The sequence below is a fragment of the Rhinoderma darwinii genome, chromosome 4 (genome assembly GCF_050947455.1).
Source record: "Rhinoderma darwinii isolate aRhiDar2 chromosome 4, aRhiDar2.hap1, whole genome shotgun sequence".
Lineage (NCBI taxonomy): Eukaryota > Metazoa > Chordata > Amphibia > Anura > Rhinodermatidae > Rhinoderma > Rhinoderma darwinii.
Window position 1 is genome coordinate 358,418,999 of NC_134690.1, and position 18,966 is coordinate 358,437,964.

At 41.2% G+C, this 18,966-nt stretch overlaps 1 protein-coding gene across 5 annotated transcripts in view; it reads right to left on the reverse strand.

The window, feature by feature from the left end:
- Positions 1 to 1,403: 1,403 nt before the first annotated feature.
- The window catches only part of PUS10 (pseudouridine synthase 10), an 82,056-nt gene continuing 64,493 nt past the window's right edge, over positions 1,404 to 18,966 (reverse strand). For all 5 annotated transcript variants that reach the window (XM_075864506.1, XM_075864505.1, XM_075864508.1 and 2 more), the window contains 10 exons: positions 16,837 to 16,901; positions 14,850 to 14,935; positions 13,305 to 13,430; positions 11,535 to 11,591; positions 11,371 to 11,447; positions 8,767 to 8,819; positions 7,878 to 7,995; positions 6,645 to 6,787; positions 3,351 to 3,450; positions 1,404 to 1,884 (listed from right to left, as the gene is read on the reverse strand). In XM_075864506.1, the coding sequence (XP_075720621.1) occupies positions 1,846 to 1,884; positions 3,351 to 3,450; positions 6,645 to 6,787; positions 7,878 to 7,995; positions 8,767 to 8,819; positions 11,371 to 11,447; positions 11,535 to 11,591; positions 13,305 to 13,430; positions 14,850 to 14,935; positions 16,837 to 16,901 (864 nt within the window). In that variant the 3' untranslated portion in view covers positions 1,404 to 1,845. The remainder of the gene's footprint in view (positions 1,885 to 3,350; positions 3,451 to 6,644; positions 6,788 to 7,877; positions 7,996 to 8,766; positions 8,820 to 11,370; positions 11,448 to 11,534; positions 11,592 to 13,304; positions 13,431 to 14,849; positions 14,936 to 16,836; positions 16,902 to 18,966) is intronic.

An 18,966-nucleotide genomic window follows, 5' to 3' on the forward strand; every position in this document is an offset into this window, starting at 1 on the left:
GCCTCATATCAGCCCCAGTCTTCTATGCTACTCGTCAAATGGGCTTCCCCAGTGCTATGTCTTGTAGATAGTGCCACACACAGCCCCCTCTTGTAGATAGTGCCACACACAGCCCCCTCTTGTAGATAGTGACACACACAGCCCCCTCGTAGTGTCACACAGCCCCCCTAGTAGATAGTGCCACACAGCCCCCTGCCCTGTATAGCACCACACAGCCCCCCTAGTAGATCGTGCCACACAGCCCCCCTGTATAGTGCCACACAGCCCCCCCCCCCCCAGTAGATAGCGCCATGCAGCCCCCCCCAGTAGATAGCGCCACAAAGCCCGTCCCCTGTATAATGCCACACAGCCCCCCCTAGTAGATAGCACTACACAGCCCTCCCTCCTGTATTGTGCCGCACAGCCCCCCCAGTAGGTAGCGCCACACAGACCCCCAAGTAGGTAGCGCCACACAGCACTCCCCCTGTATAGTGCCACACAGCACTCCCCCTGTATAGTGCCACACAGCACTCCCCCTGTATAGTGCCACACAGCACTCCCCCTGTATAGTGCCACACAGCCCCCCCCCCCTAGTAGATCATGCCACACACCCCTGTAGTAGATAGCGCCACACAGCCCCCTCAGTAGATCGCGTCAAACCCCCCCCCAAAAAATATAAAATTGTATTTACCTAGCCCCATTCCCACAATGAACGAAGCGCTTCACTGTCTTAGATGTCGTAGGCCAGCGTGATGCAATGACGTCATTATGCCGGTCTGTGCAGGGACTCCGTCCGAGCGGTTTATAGGCTGCAGGCCTAACGTTGCCTGCAGCCTTTACTATTCAATTGCATCTGCAGACACAGATACAAGTGAATGTGGCAGTCGCTAGCACCAGGGCCCTCTCCGATGCTAGCGACGTCACCGGGCATGAGGGGGCCCATGCCGCCCGGCACATAACATTAATGTGCCGGGCGGCGTGGGTCTCCTCATGCCACAAAGCCCCGTAGCAGCCGCTATGGCTGCTATAAATCGGCAGGGGGCCCTAACTCCAGCCCTGCCTACAAGAGTAAGCAGTGGGGCAGGGAGACAATGTTAAAGGGGTATTCCCAACTTGAACATTTATGGTATATCTGTGGGACATGTACACGGCTCTCTCCATTCTGTTCAACGTAAGTTGCAGAAACAGGCAAACAAGCATGCTCTCCATTCCTTCTCCGCCTGGATGCAGCGGCCGCATCACCACTCAGGACAGTGACCCCCGCATCTATCAGACATTTAAGGCATATCCTATGTTTAAGTTGGGAATAACCCTTTAACTCAATCACTGTAATCTGAATTTTTGTCTACAAAATAAAAAACAAACAGGTCTCTGCATATAAATCCCAGAAATGATTCAGCAATATAAAATATAAACAGCACACATGGCACAAACTGAGGCATTTTATTCTCAACAAATAAATTGTAAAACCAAACGTTATAAGCATATACAAGGAATACAGCACACACAGCACACTTCCTGCAAACAGTTAATGTACATGTCTGCACTATTCAGCCATGCGGAATCTCCATGGAACGTCTGTAAATTCCCTATAGCCTTTCCCAAAGTAGTACACCGCTATAAAAAACAATATACTATACCAACAGGTCTTATCAGATGTTTAAGTCGTGTGACTGCAGCACGCTATTTCTATGCTAAAAAGAGCGCATTTCTTTACCGCATAAAAATAATTTCTATAATATGCCTTGACCGTAATCCACATATGACAGATCAATATGATCCACTTAATATAGTTTTGTCCACTGTTGTGCCAATGTACACAATTAGCTTCATCCTTCCAACGCCAATATACGCCATCGCAAAATGTCAATCTTCCAAAGCAGGCGGCCAGTCCACATCTACAGACTAACAAAAGGGAAAAGAGAATGTGTTTATATATTTACATTCAATCACCAAATTGTGTTGTCAGTAGCAGACGCATGAAAAACCTTGTTCCTCCAACTATGAACATCATTTTATTTTTTGGTCCAAAATCCTCTGTTTATTTAATGTAATAATCTTTATATGGACCAGAGCTCAGCTTTTTGTGAAGGCTCCCCAGTTCCCCTGCTGCCCTACACACAACTGAGATAAACAATAAAACTTTGCCAGCAGCAACCAGTAGGGGGAGCTTTCTGCAGACTGATTTATACAGTCTTCCTAATGGCGGTTGAAAGCCACTCTATGGCTGTTTGAAGAGAAGCAGGGGATTTGGACCCGTGTATCAGAAAGAAGCTCTAATCCATATAAAAGATATATTATGAAATCTTTTTATATTTAAGTCCAAAATTCTGGGCAGATCTTCATTGTTATATGTACATTTTAAATTAAAGCGCTAAAGCATTTATAGGTTTAGGGGAAAACTCAAAACCTATTACGCCTAGAGCTTCAAAGGAAATTCCCAGTGTTTAAAAATAGAATAGTTCATTTGGAGCCATCTTTGGGGCATAATGGGATTCTATCTTGGGCCCCCCAACATTTTGCAGTCCAGCACAAGGACAGACAAATTACTACATTCCAAGACTGTGCTCGTGCAGCACTACTTCTACTACATCTGTATCGTGATGGACGGGATATATTTTATATAATTAAACCACCTTCCTATTTAGGAACCTCGGTTTCAATTTTGTTTGAGATTAAAAAGACATGACTGCTTTATTAAGCTCTGCTGTTTTCCAGTATTCCTGTCCCCCTGTGCACTGATTCTGCGCCTGGATGCGGCAACCACGGCTACCAGGGGGGACGGGTCGGGGAATCACCATTCGGGAGATGGGTGCGGGTACCAGAGGTGAAACCTGCATCTAGCAGACATTTATGACATATCCTGTGGATATAGTATCTCACATAATGCTGTGTGCTCTAAGCTACTGAAGCAGTGAGCATGCACATTTACATTAAAGGGGTCCTCTGAGTAAATAGAGGAGGATACCCTGTTCAAGACCCCCTTTTATTACCCAGAGTGGAAAACGGCTACAAATAGGGACTCTCTTTCTCTCTGGAGGACCTGACATGTCTATGCACTACAGAGACAACCCATTGATTTGAATAGATACTGTGTAATGCTTCATTCCCCCTGTGGTGGCACTGTAGGAAAATTGCTAACAAGTTCACTAAAAGATTACAGCTTAACGCTGGGGCCAGTGGGCTATTTTTTTATAGATATGCTGTCAGTAGTTTGTTCATAATTCACAATAGTAAAGATACCATTGGGTCCTACTTAATACTTTTAATGGAATCTACTCTGTGCCTTGTCAGGTGTGGATTGAAAGGTGTACTTTACCCTTTGTAATTTTATAAAGCACCAACAAAATCTACAGAATTTTACTACTAACCTCAACATCCAGCTCTTGGATATCAGCTGTAGTTTTCATCATGGAGCCAATATTTGGAACGGTTCTCCCGAAGTCACCATGTGCAAACTCCTTTATATAACTGCATAACTGTTAGGGAAGTGAAGCTTTTCAAAATGGACCAGATTTACATCTCCAAGACTTTGTCATTACATACATTGGGGAGATTTATCCATAGGGTGCATACATTTACAAGTTGCTGGAAATGGCGAACATGGGTTAATATATTTGAGGTAACTCACTAGGCATGGTGGACCTTTTCATTTACCTTTCACTACTAGATCTCAAACTTTGGAGACTTCTCTGTTTATATGTATGTGCAAATCAGTATTGCTTCTAGTTCATCTACTTTACATTGCAGCATGCAAGTATTTACCAGAATCCACAGTGTTAAATCAAGTCCAGAGTCAACACAGCCGTCTAGCAGGAAATTTTCGAGCATTTCATGCTTCCCTCTGCTGATAAGCTTTATGGAGATGCTGATTTCATTTTCCAGCAGGACTTGGCACCTGCCCGCACTGCCACAAGTACCACTACCTGGTTTAATAACCACAGTATCACTGTACATGATTGGCCAGCAAACTCGTCAGACACGCCGCATTGATGCAGTAATTCATGCAAAAGGAGCCCCGACCAAGTATTGAGTGCATGTACTGAACATTTCGGTACTAAAAATAATTTCTGAATTTGGGCTTATATAATATTCTAATTTTCTGAGACACTAAATTTTGGGTTTTCATTAACTGTTAAACCATAAACCTCAACATTAAAAGAAAAAAAATGCTGGAAATAGATCACTCTGTGTGTAATGAATCTATATGATATAGGAGTTTCACTTTTTGAATTGAATTACTGAAATAAATTTACTTTTTGTTGATATTCTAACGGATTCAAAGGTGTTTATTCACCCAGTGTATAAGTGGCAACGTTTCACCTTCTCGATGAAAGAATTTCCAAGGCTTCAAAATGCCTTCATCGAGAAGGTGAAACGTTGCCAATTATACACTGGGTGAATAAACACCTTTGAATCCATGCTGGTGTGCTGCCTCCTTTCCTTTGGGTGACTCCTGGGGACTTTGTTTGGCTCTGTCTGATGAGATTCATATTTTAAAAATAATAAAAAATGGGACCACCGGCACTGCAATGATGGACAGGAAATTGAAGGACTTTAGACAAACATCACGGCAAAGATTTAATGTCAGAGCCTACTCGTTTCAACACCGGACTGGTGTCTTCATCAATTTGGCCTGATGAAGACACCAGTCCGGTGTTGAAACGCGTAGCCTCTGACATTAAATCTTTGCCGTGATGTTTGTCTAAAGTCCTTCAATTTCCTGTCCATCATTGCAGCGCCGGTGGTCCCATTTTTTATTATTTTTAAAGTATCCAATTTGGACAACAAACTTCGTTTGCTGTGTTTTAGACCTGGCAGCAGCAGCCCCAATGCTCGCTTGACACCCATTGGTGTCCATTGGGCTAGGTGAGCTTATTTCTAACAAAGTTTGCTCCCTTGCCTAATCTAGCTTTTACTTTGCACTATGTGGCGCCGTGTCTCTTTTTCTCCTGTTTTAGTCTGATGAGATTCATGGTCCAGATCTCACACACAGTTTTTTTTTTTTTAACCCTCCACAGCTCCCCAACCGCTCTCCCCCAGAGGCTTCAACATTCTACTTTATAGATCCCCTTATCCTTTTGAGTTTCTTTTTGAAGAATCAACAGGGAAATGTTTCAAAAGTAAAGTTAAGAATTAACTATAGATACAGAAAAGCAGGGAAATTAAATGGAAACTCAACCTAAATTTGTCTTCAAACATGTCACACAGAATATCTGTGAGATGGGACAGCCTTCAATGCCCAAAAATGAAGGGACCATAAAAGGTCTATAGAGCACCCAACATTTTAAAGTGGAGCAAAGCCTCTAATAGATGACCCCACCAATATCTTAGATTTAGTAAGATCTGTAAATTTTGGGCTGAATTTTCACATTGGCTTAGCTCATTATAGGCATAAAACGTATACTAACACAACAAAAAAATGTGCCCTCGCTGTAAGGTGGTGACAGATTCTACAGTGTCACAGTCACAAGACAGTGACAATTTGAACATGGGACGCCCATAGAGGGTTAATAAATATGTTGAAATAATTATAACAAATGTTTATTATAATAATTATAGTAACACCATTCAGGCTCGCCATCTTTTCCCTTATAACCAGTAGATCGCAATCATGTTTAACAGTGGTGCACATCTGAGTGCCTCTGTCATGGCCTTGTCCATGGCTGCCTCCACTCGCCATATACTTACCTCTCCTCTGTGTATACTCCTTCATGCCGCGTAGCTCATTTTCTTCCCGCCAGCACTCTCCTCCAGGTCCTCAATTGTCACTAGTATTTGCACACGCTGACTCCTCCTCAATTAAAGGGCCAACGCATGCCAACCCACCAAGGTTTCCCAGGGTACATAAGGTACTCTCCCACCTCTTGGCCGGAATAATTGGGTTCCTCACTAGTCTGTTAGTTTGAACGCTGTACTGCCTTTGGATTATCCATTACCAATTCTGCTTGACTTCGACCACTTTTCTGTCTTACGCCTGTCCTTACCTTTTGCCAGTCTTCTGTTACGACCGTGTGCCGCCTGCCCTGACCTGCTCTCCGTCTAACCGTGAGTGACCATTTGCCGCCTGCCAGAATTGACCGTGTATCTAGCCTGCTGCATTTGTATCTTGTCCGGTAGCAACATTGGGATTCTTAGCAGCCAATTACACATCTCCATACGAAGGTTAAAGGGTGAACACCTAAGAATCCCTTAGACTCTGCTCCCCAGATTAGCTCCACACCAAATCTATTGGTAACACAGAGGGTTCTCACCATCACCTGTTGGCCCCATGGCAGCCTCTGTGTGTGCGTTTTTCCCTTACTAAATAAAAAAAAAACCAATCAATCAATGTTATATTCTATATTGTAATACTTCTGGAGGTGGTATATTGTTGTGGCTGCCTCATTGGTCTGCTCCATGATCCCCACAAGGAGTCTAATTCCACAGCATATATAAACCAAATAGAAGACAAAAAAAAATTCAGTTTGCTTTAGATTTCACTTGTGCTCAGATCTCTAGTATTCTCTGGAAATTGCAAATGAAGGATATTGGGCCTCATTTATTCTCACAGTAAGGTCACAGAAGTCACATAAGGTTCTCTGTCACTTTACTCCTGACTACCGTATCGAACTTGATAGATTTTAATTTATATGAACGCTGCTGCAATGGTGAAGAAAGGATACGTCCCAGCTTGTGTCTTTAAATACAGGCGAAAATGGTGTTCATCCATATATTCTGTTTTCATAGTGTGAATTGTTCTGGATCGTGAAGCCAGGGGCCGTCTGTGGAGGACTCGGAGAGGAGTTTTTTGTATAATCTTTAACTCCTGTAAGAATGATTGTATTACTTAATATATATATAACATAGTACCGATAGCTGTATAGAATACGGATATTTGAGGTTCAGTATACAAGTCATTTTTAAAATGCTCATTCCAATCTGACTTCACGCTGGAATTGTCCAAGTTGCTTCTCAAGTGACTTTGTCTCCTCATTTTTACCTTCATCCCTCCTGCTCTCCGTAATCCTCCTCACCGTACCCTTGTGTTTTGCTTGCTAGCCCACATACCCTGGGCATACCCGACATGCCTCTCAACCATGCACAGCTTATATACTCTGCTTTTTTTATGTTTATTGACCAGGTGTCCCTCAGTATTACAATTGGATTTCTGACCAAGATGTTTAACTTCCTTATTTTATTGTTTCTAGAACTGTAAAAAAAATTTATAGCCGAAACTTGTTCAAAACACTATTAGAACATAAAACGTAATCATGTTCATGTAAATGCCATGAGATAATGTACAGTAATATATACGGGTAAGCACCATCCCTTTGAATAGATTAATGCCCTGAAGGTAGTGATATGACCCACATTCCACTGCCAGAAGCATCAACGCCATTGTATAAAGGAATCCACCATCAATTACAATATTTTAATGCTGAGCAGGTTCCTCTGATATATTAAATTACAAATAACATGCCAGACCCATTTTAAATAGAAACGACAGATATTCGGATTTCTCAATGTCAATAATAATATCAATAAAAGGACTAATCTCCATACCAGATAAGCCACGGTAATATCTAATTTAACTGGAAGGCAGATATGGGTCCCATGACATCATAAACTCGGAAAACATAACGGAGTTGTCAAAACGGGTGTGTCTCTAGGTTACCCAGAACAAACGCATGCCGACTAGCTATAGTAGGTTCAATGCCAACCAGCTGAATGAATGTCGCATATGATGGGCTCATCCCAAATTTGGCAATGCCCTCAAATTTAGGCATTCAAAGAGCTGCTTACTAGAATGTCTAGATGTGCCCAGACTCTCCAAAAGGACAAATCATTTTTTTTCAAGATCCTCCATTCCAAGCCAGGAAACTACAGGCGATCACAATATTAATAGTATGGCTAACCTTCATGTCATTGAGAAGTTCTAGGTCTTCTTTCTCGATTGACTTTTCTGTCCAGATTAGCGCACTGTAGCACTTCGTCTTAACTTCTTCACCTTCTTTCATGTGTGCCACTGCCTCCCTTGAATGGAAATAAACATGTTTTTTCCCACTTATTATACACTTTTTTCTTTAATATCAACAATCACATTTACATACACCGTTCAGCTATAACCATAAAACCACCAGCCTAAAGGCCCAGTTCACACGGAAGGCCCTAAATCTCCCTTCATTGATTTCAATGGGAGGCAGAGGCTTTGGTGTTTTTTGGCTGCTCGCAGAAGAAAAAAAACGGCATGCCCCATCATGGAGCGGTCTCCGCCTCTGAACCTCCGTTGAAAACAATAGAAGGCAGAAAAAAATAAAAATGATGTGTTGCTTGTTTTTAGCGTCTTTTTGACCAAAAAAAAAAAAAAAAAAGAAGACTGACTAAAAATACCTGCCATTTTTAAGATCTGCCTAAAAAATCCTGATGGAACTTTGAGGCAATATTTTTCTGCCTGACAAAAACCTCCGTGTGATCCTAACCTCCCAATTATATTACTATATGATAATATATGGCCAACCAGTGCGACAATGAATGGACTTATTATATACTTTACAAATATATTACAAAATCAATTTAGACTAATGGTTAAATAGTGATATGACATTGTATAACCCCTCTCCATGGTACAGATTTGGCATGGACATCACTGGGAGTGATTGGCATTATGGCGGTTAGGTTTTGTTACTATCCTGGGTTATTTTGCATTATCTTCCTGTAATTTCACAGGATTCCTATTCAATGATAAATATGACACAATACGTCTGTACTATATAGGCAGCAAAAATGTCTGGTACAAATTCTTACCTAGAAACAATCTGAAAATCCCGGACTTTGATTTTGTCACAGTGGTTTATTTTCTGCAACATAAAAAAAATAAAAATAATAATACTGGCAAAACCTGTTAATATTAACCCCTTCCCGCCGCAGCCCTTTTTCAGATTTTCATTTTCGTTCTTTCCTCCCCACCGTCCAAATGCCATAACGTCTTTATTTTTCCGTCGATATAGTCCTATGTGGGCTTGATTTTTTGCAGGACGAGTTGTCGTTTTTCGCAGCACCATTTATTTTGCCATATAATGTACTAGGAAACGGGGAAAAAATTATTTGTGGGGAAGAAAATGAAAAAAACAGAGATTCCTCCATGATTTTTTGCGCACCGTTTTTACGGAATTCACTGTGCAATTAAAACAACATGGTAACTTTATTCTGTGGGTCAATACGATTACGGCGATACCAAATATATATAGTTTTTTCTATATTTTACTACTTTTACAAGTAAAAATCTAAGTGTAAAAAAGAAAATTTATTTTGTGTCGCCAAATTCCGAGAGCCATAAAATTTTTATTTCTCCGTCGATTAAGTGGTATGAGGGCTTATTTTTTGCAGGATAAGCTGTCGTTTTTAATAATACCATTTTGGTGTACATGCGACGGTTTGATAACTTTTTATAAAATTTTTTGTGGTAGATGAGGTGACCCAAAAATACAGATTCTGGCTTTTACAATTTTTATTTTTTTTACGGCGTTCACCTTGCGGGTTAAATAATGATATATTGTGATAGTTCAGACTTTTACGGACGCGGCGATACCAATTATGTTTATTTATTTACTATGCTCTAGGGGGAAAATGGGAAAAGGGGGGTTTTTTGAACTTTAAAATTTTTTATTTACACAAAAAAACAACAACTTTATTTAACTCATTTTTACTTTTTTTTTTAGTCCCCCTAGGGGACTTCAACCAGCGATCGTTAAATCGCTTGCACGATATACTGCAATACTAATGTATTCACAGCTTCTGGCTCTCAGCATCAAATGGTTTTTATAGTCCGTTATCAATCATGGCTCTTGCAACTTGATGACATTTTTAGGGGAGACTCTAGTTTGATTTTAGACGGCAGTGCTAGAGATTGTAGAGAAAAAAAGCTGAAAATGTTATTCTTTTGGAGTTTACATATAGATTAATACTAATGTATTGCAGTATATCGTGATTATGACAGGCAACTATTAACTTAATAGGTGCACAAAGATGGCGTACCTGGGGGCCTTCATTAGGCCCCCCCAGGCAGCCATAGCAACCATCACGCCCCCACAATTGCGCTGCGAGGGGGTCGCCCTCCTCTTTGTAACGATTTAAATGCTGCGGTCGCTATTGACAGCAGCATTTAATGAGAAACTAGCGGGATCGCGCTCGAGCGGGATGTTGCTCGTTACTCTGAAGTGTCGGCTCCATACTTCCCCTACCCGACTTTGGCATATGGATACGTCAAATGTCGGGAAGGGGTTAAGTATGTTCACCAATCAACTTGATTTTTTTCAAAAGAAATATCAGTTTTTTTACAAGGTTACTCAAAAGAATTCACACAGCACATGTCAGAGCTATCCTCTTCTTTCTCCAAGAATGGACAGACATCTGACCAACAGTTGGCCTGAGTGAGTTATCTAGCCATGTATAGCCAGCTTGAGTAGATCCAGGAGGGACGTTGGAATATAAGAGAGTCTGAAGGTCCCTCTACACTTTAGAAAGCTGTCAGACAACAGTTATTCCTCCTGAAACCATAGGTTTCCGTTTGCATCACCATTGATTTCAATGGTCACGGATATGGTGCAAACGGTTTCCGTTTGCCACCGTTGTGCAGGGGTTCTGTCTTTTTGACGGAATCAATACCGTAGCAGACTGCGCTATTCATTCCATCAAAACGATGACAAACGGAAACCATTTGCACCGGATCCGTCACCAATGAAATCAATGGTGATTGTTTCAGTTTGGATTCCGTTCTTGGGTTCCCCTGACGGAAATTCAGACGGAACCCGCGAACGGAGTCCCGACGCAGATGTGAACGAAGCTTTAGTTGGCTGAAATCGGCCAACTTTCCTCTGTCATGTAGGGAAGGGAAATGAAAATGCGGCACTCACCTGGGTTAGTGCCGAATTTTCATTTCCCTTACCTACATGATATTGCAAGACTGTCTCTTTCTATGCAGAGCACCGCCCGAAATTTGTTTGACCAGGAAACCCTGCCCTCATTTGCATCTACATATCTGTTCCGTACTGTGGAAACAACAAGTGGTGCCAACTTCTTTCTATCGTGCCTGCTTTCCTCTAATGTGTATAGGCTTCTTAAATCACTTTGTCAAACATTTTTTTTTTTTTTTTCAGAAAAAGTGTTGAAGTCCTGGGAACACTAACCTCCCGAATCATCAGAGAAGGTATCGATATTATTTGTTTAAACAGAATTAACCTTTAATGTGATGGTCTCCTAGTTCAAATGAATATACTTCATAATCCGAGCTTCAATCCCATTGACACATCCCATCACCAATGTTCAGCTGTTGGCGGAAATATCAACACACTGTCCTCATGTGCCAGCAGGATTATATGTAAAATAGCAAAATGGTTGTTGCACAATCACCTGCTGAAGATCTTTCATGTCTTGTTCTGTGACCTGGATTCTGTGAGGATTAACAAGTTCAATTGCAAACGGTCTCCCTAAATGAATACAAGAGTAGAGTAGATTCAGGTATACAGCAGGTGTGATAGGTGTTCTCTTGTATGAATACATATACAATGACAAACCTCTCCCAAGGGTCCTGACGTCCACATCCTCTCTTCCTGAAGATGAGAAGTTAAAACCTTCCAAATACAAAGACAGAAGATGAGGTTACAACAAACATCCTAGTTCCTATGAAAGACATCTTCATTACACAAAATACTCCAATAGCATTTTCCTATCCTTGACAATTTATTTCTAGAACGTTTTTTTTTCCCAGAAAATAATCTGAATATATATATTTATTTATGTACAGTGTCTGGAGAGGGAATTGATGTTTTAAACACTGGCAATAGAAGTGCACATGAATCCTGACACTCAATAGACAGAAATAAATAAGTTAATAGATTAAAGTGCTTTCTTTTTTTAAGCATTAAGAGCACCCCCCAAAAAAAAAAATCAGTATTCAATTGTCATATTTTGTTTAAATATTAAAGACTGTATTTATTAGCTGTAACTAGGTTTCACAATTATTGTACTTCCACACAATTTTTAACAAACTCTTGAATGGCAGTGATGATTTGCGCTTCGTAGCAGCTCTCATAACAACTGCCAGAAGAAAGAATACAACTGCTCTAGACTTAAACCTTCACCTGGATTAATGCTCAAGTATACCTCAAAACAAGCAAGTGAAATAAAATAAAAAAATATATATAAATATATATATAAATATATATATAAATATATATATATATATATATATATATATATGGACAGGCAAATATTCGGGCTAGAATCGGCTGTGGCAACCTCACATCTTCTCCACCAATCCCCTCCACCCACAACTCCATACTCCTCAAACTTTATTTGTCTCTTTTTATTTATTGCTGCCTTCTTTTGTTTACCCACCAGAACCTTTCACCTCCCCATACATGTGCAGCTGAGTGCAGCATGTAATGGACAGGGCTACACAAACCGAGGTACTTTACATCTTTTTTTTCTACCCTCCTCCGTCATTTAGATATCGGTGCCGTTATATTTGGCGCCTGATATTTAAATAACCCCCTGAACTGTCAATGGGGCATGTAATGGCAAGGGGGCGTGTAACATGGCTGTGACACTGTCCAATCGGCTACGGACAGTATCACAGCAAGAGCTGGGGAGAGGAGAGCGTGTGCGCGCCCTCACTCTTCAACTCTCGGCAGACAAGGACAAGACTGATCTCTCGCGAGAGATCACACAGTCTTGTACTTGTCTGCCGAACTGGCAAGGGGGCGTGTAATGGCAAGGGGGCATATAATGGCATGTGCGCTTTCCTCTCCCCAGCTCTTACATTGTCCGATAAGCTATTTTGATGGGTCCGTACTGCTCATACGAGCGCTGCTTCCACTTCATTATCTTTCCGGCACACACCGTGAGCCGCTGACACACTTGTAGCAGCGGTTCACAGTATTACCAACTTCTATTGAGGTGAAGGCTGAGGATAGGCCATCAATTTTTTGGGACTGGACAACCACTTTAATGTATAGTCCTTATTCATTAGAATAGGAACTGTGAAACATGGCTAAAGGTATATTATATTTTATAGAGTCCGGACTCCTGACTGATATAGTTAGTAAACATTGTACATTGATTGATACATAGTAGCAAACTATCAGATTTTATTGATTTCCTAAGCTCACAGAGCATTGCTGAGACTGGATACAATTGTATTCACGTCTCAGTTGTGAGCAGGACTAGGTCTGCCTGGGTTTTCAGCATCTAATGTAAACAGGAATGGTTTTATTCACTGACAGATATCTTGAAAAGGGAGAAGAATTGAAACAATTCTTGCTGTAGAGGCATTGCATACTTACTGTCAGCTTTAAACACTGCTATAAGCTGTTCTGTTATCAACTCCTCCACTGAAGACTCCATCTTCCTCTCCCCATCAATAACCCAGGGGGTCTGGGGCAAAGTTCTTGAATATTTGTTATATCTTCCTGCGAAGTAATAAACTATAAATTGCGACAAACAATGCTTTACAGTACATACAGAAATTCTGTTACAGCCTTATTCCAAAATGATGAGGAAAAAAAATATTATCCAATCTACACAAAAGGCCCAGTAATGACAAAGCAAAATCAGGTTTGTAAAAAAATGTGCGCAAATTCAGTCAAGATACAGTTCTGGGGAAGGGCACAAAAGAATTGCTGCGGCATTAAAATTGTGCTAAACAACACAGTGGCCCCCATCTTTCTTAAATGGAATTAATTCAGGGCCACCAAAATCCGTCCTAGAGCTAAACACCCAGCCAAACTGAGCAATCGGGGAGAAGGTCAGGGAGATGACCAAGACCATGACGGATGGTCACACAGAGGCTTCAGAGTTCCGCTGTGGAGATGGGAGAACATTCCAGGAGGACAACCATCTCTGCAGACCTCCACCAAACAAGGCTTTATGGTAAAGTAGCCAGACGGAAGCCCCTCCTCAGTAAAAGGCACATGACGCTTGGAATTTACCACAAGGCAAAAGTGCTCTCAGACCATGAGAAATAAGATTCTCTGTTCTGATGAAACCAAGATTGAACTTCTTAGCCTGAATGCCAAGCATCATGCTGGAGGAAATAAGGCAACGTTTATCACCTAGCCAATAACGTCCGAACAGTAAAACATGGTGGTGGCAGCTTCATGTTGTGGAGATATTTTTCAACCGCAGGAGCTGGAAAACTAGTAAGGATCGAGTGACAGATGAACAGAAGAAAAGGACAAAGAGATCCTTGATGAAAACCTGTTCCAGAGTGCTCTGGACCAATGACAGGGGTCCAAAATGTTAACCTTCCAGCAGGACAACAACCTAAAACACAAAAGCAAAGCAGGAGTGACTTTGGGACAATACTTTAAATGCCCTTGAGCGGCCCAGGCGAGACAGGACTTGAATCCGATCGAATTCTGTGAATTGAATGTCCCCATTTAACCTGACAGAGTTTGAGAGGTTTTGCAAAGAAGATTGGGAGAAAAATTCTCAAGAAGAGGTCTGCTAAGCTTGTACCCTCATACCCAAGAAGATTGTAATTGCAGCAAAATATTGCTAAACCAAGTACTGAGTAAAGACCAATTTAATGGTTTTGGTTAACGAGCGTTCTAAAGACGCTTGATAGGACGATTGTTGACCCGTGTAAACAGGGCAGCGATCAGCGGATCACATCGTTTATGCAGGCTATAAAATCAAACTAAGCACAACAGATATTAATACAGCTAAAAGGAAAACTCAATGATGGAGAACACCACCACACAGAGCCTGGCTGGTATACTAGGAGCTTGAAAAGTATCTGTTTTTCATCGATTGATAAACTCCTACCTCTGAACAAATCAAAAACAAAATGTAAAATATAAAGGTTAAAAGGAAAAAAAATGAATTACCTGCCACAAATACTGAAGCATGGTTGCACTGGATATCAACCACTTGACAAGTTGTCTTTGGAGATGATGGAGGCCATGGAAAGTGGCTGTAAAATACAAGCAAGTCAGGCTAGGTTTATCTTGCCAATATTCAGATAAAATCATATTTTTTTATTTATTTTTTTAAGTCTAATGCTATCTAAACAAGTGACAAATCGATAATGGTCTCACTTAACTAGATCTATACAAATCATTCCTTTTTATTTCTGCGGCTAACAATGCATCCAGAATCACTGGTGTATATGACATATACCTGCCTTTAAATAGAAAAGTTGGTGAGTTTTTTATTGTACAGATTCATTAAGAAGTGCCTGCAAATGGCAACTTGCTAGTCATTGAATTCGGAGGGATGCCCAGCAACTGGCATAGCCACCAGCGGTGACTTTGCTGGGTCTCCATACTCTTGTATCTTAGTGTGGTACTACTAGTGTGTATTGCTGACATGCTAACAACACTTGCACCCCTTGCATTTTACAGGAAAAGATGGCAGCTGGTCATCGGCACTGTTGTGGTGTGTATATTTGTAAGTACAATGTGTACTGATAATGTGCTGCTCAAATAGGAGCTTTGGTTGCTTTTATCTCATATCATTACCTTATATTAGACCGACTAAATTATCTTGGGAGTATTCAATTAAATAGAAACTTTTTTTTTTTTTTTTACAGCCCTGTTGGTCAATATTTAGGAAATTCTAATTAGGTGAAAAAGAGACTAGTGTTTTACCCAACTATGGAGTGGAGACTGTAGATTTAATAGTAAAAGACTTTGGCCAATCATGTTGACTGTTACTCAGCAGTGTATGGAAGGTAGCAGGCCAATCAGCTGTAAGCTTCTAAATGATGTATTCTAAGAGTACTGAGCAGGGGTGGAACCCTTATGAATATTTATGAACTGCCATAGTCATAAAGAACTACATATAAAATAAGAGTTGATCATAGTGAAACTAGAAAAAAAATAGAGCTAAATATTTATAATGTCATTTTGATCGTTGCAGGGAAAATGTAGTATTACAACGCAGCCACACAGTTGAATAGCCTTCTATCGAACATATGGACGGGCCAGGTCCATGAGCCATAGTAGAGAGATGCTAAGAAAGAGCAACCCTCGCTTTGGCTCATAGAGTAGGGTCCTGAGCAAGGTAGCCCACTCTATGATATCCATGTGCCCTAATAAGTCATATGGATGGGGGTTGTTTTTCTTAGTGATACAAACCCTTTCAAATAGCTAAGAAAAAAGTATTACATATAGCAATTCTGGAGGTCTACTTCAGCAAAGATTTAAAGAAAAATGGAATTGTGACATTTAGATTTAATTTCAAGAAAGTTTAGGTCTCAATTCACACGAGCGTGAATCTTGTCCGTGTGCTGTGCGTTGAAACAACGCACAGCACACGGCCCCATTGATTTCAATGGGGCTATTCACGCAGCGAGTGTGCGTTCCTAGATTGGTGCATTTTCACACATCTAGCCGCCCATTGAAGTCAGTGGGTGCGTGAAAACCATGGACAGCACACTGATGCACATCTGTGTGCGGTCCGTGTTTTACGCATCAATTACATTGAAAAAAAAAAAGTGCTTGCGAGTGCGTGAAAAACACATGCCACTCACAAAGCACACTGATACATAACGCAACGCACACAGACAAATTTAATCTGAGTTTTCTACGCCCGTAAATCACGCTCGTGTGAATTTAGCCCAACTCTGCTCTGTTGGAAAAGGACTATTCCCCCTTTACGTTGACCAAGGGGAGACATTCTGCGAGCTACGCAAAAACGAATTCCGTGAACTCTGAATGGCTTCCAATAACAGAAGACAGGAGAAAATCTAAAACAATTTATCAGCAGATTATTAACTAGTAGGTGTTTCGTGCTTCCTCTTATCAGCCCCTCCCCCACACTGTTCTGTTAACAATATAGTTGGTACTGAGAAGTAGCGTTAAAGGAACTCACATGCAGAAATCGTTGTCTGTTATCTTGTCTAGAGCCTTTACAACAGCCATTCTAGTGAAGACAGACTGCAGGGAGAAGAACGAGTATTAAACTATTATCTATAGGGGAAAGAAACAAAGCTGAATAATACAAAGGATGTCGCTACAACTCATAAAACAGTAATTGTTTTTTACTTTCATATTTTTCTTGCATAATACATGAATGGAATAATATCTCAGTATATCCATGGAAAATGAGTCATTTTCTTTTAAACAGGTCATCTCATTACAGATAACCCCTTTAACATAGGAGCCATTGTAGCAATCCGCTTTGAGACCGTCGACAAAATAGGGGAAAATGTAGTATTACATGGCAGCCATTCAGATGCAACATACAGTCGAGCGTGAGCTCAAAGAGGTGCATGCTAATTGGGGTACCCACTTCCATGATGTCCATATGCCCTCAAAGAACATGTGGACAGGGTTTTTCCTGTTGGGACATCTCATTTAATGAAACTTCTGTAAATGAATGAATAGAGTGATGGTCCATGGGCTGCATACAGCCCCTCATGTGCGGCTTCTAGCAACTAGAAAAAAACAAATGGATAACACAGATGCCTTCCCCAGAATAATGATAAACAATGAGCACCCCTGTACGCTGAATGTTCTGCCCAACCATAAAGAGCTAGTTTGTTTTCTCTTGTGTCATGGAGGCCCTTGGTGACTAAGGAGAAGTCAAGGGTCCGCCGGTAAGGGTAATGTTCTGGCTTCTCAGCTGTAAATCCTTCACAACCCCTTCCCTCGAGTGACGACTCCACCGCAAGTGTCCGCTAGAGCCGTCACTCGAGGGAGGGGAGGAGGGCGGTTTACAGCCGAGAAGTAAGGACACTTCCCTGACCGGAGGACCCTTGGTACCCCATTAGTATACGACACGTGAGCGATTAAAAATTAATTTCACTAGTTATGCTTGAAGTATGATCGCCAAAATAGGTGTTTAAACTTCATCTATCTAGCGATATTATCGGATTGGGGGGGGGGGGCAAAAGTGGTGAATGACTCTCCTCATGTCAAATGACACGTCATTACGCAGGAGTGTGAACAGATGTGGCGGTGGAAAATTTTTCAAGATAAGCATATTAGATTATTGGCTGGAGCGGTGTAAAGAACGCCATCACTGGAGTAATGAATCACATTTCACTATCTGGAAGTCTGATGAACAAATCTGTATTTGGTGAATGCCAGGAGAATGCTACCTACCAGGATGCATAGTGCCTATTGTAAAATTTGGTGGAGGAGGTATAATGGTCTGGTGCGGTTCTTCAGGGTTTAGGCTAGGCCCTTTATTTCTAGTGAAGGGTAATGCTAATGCTATAGAATTCAAAGACGTTTTAGACAATTTTATGCTTCCAACTTTCCGGCAATAGTCTGGGGAAAGCACTTTCCTGTTCCAGGATGACTGTGCCTCTGTGCACAAGGCGAGGTCCAGAAAGGCATCACATGATGAGGTTGGTGTGGGGAGACTCAAGTGGCCTGCACAGAGCCCTGACCTAAACCCATCATAAACCTCTGGGATGAAATGGAAAGTCAGACCTTCTTGTCAAACATCACTGCGAGACCACACAAATGCTCTTTTGGCTGAATCTGCAGAAATTCAAAAGGCACCCTCTTATTTCTTGTGAAAAGCCTTTCCAGAAGAGTGGAGGCGGTTATAGATGCAAAAAAGTGCCCAACTCAATATTAAAGCCCATGGTTTTGGAATAGGATGTCCAACAAGCTCATCGAGGTGTTAATGGTCAGGTGCCCATATACTTTTGACCATACAGTAACTCACCATTTAGACACCTGTGTCCATAGAAATACTGCAATGAGATTCAGCTAAACAGCTAAAACAAGAACAAACAATTGTAGCAGCAAAAATGTGCACTGGAAGTAAAGTTTTACAAGTGCTACCTTAACTGTCACCTGCTGCAAGAAAACTGAATAAACTCTGTGGCTATTGTTAGTTACAGTAGTTTTTCACAAGATAAACTAAGTAAGACCCCTGCCCATACAGGTTTACAATCTAGCAACCAATACAGTACAGGAGCTCCGGAACAGGAGTAGGCAGCTCTAGACATGTCGGGTTGGGGTAACGTTAAAATACCAGTTGCGG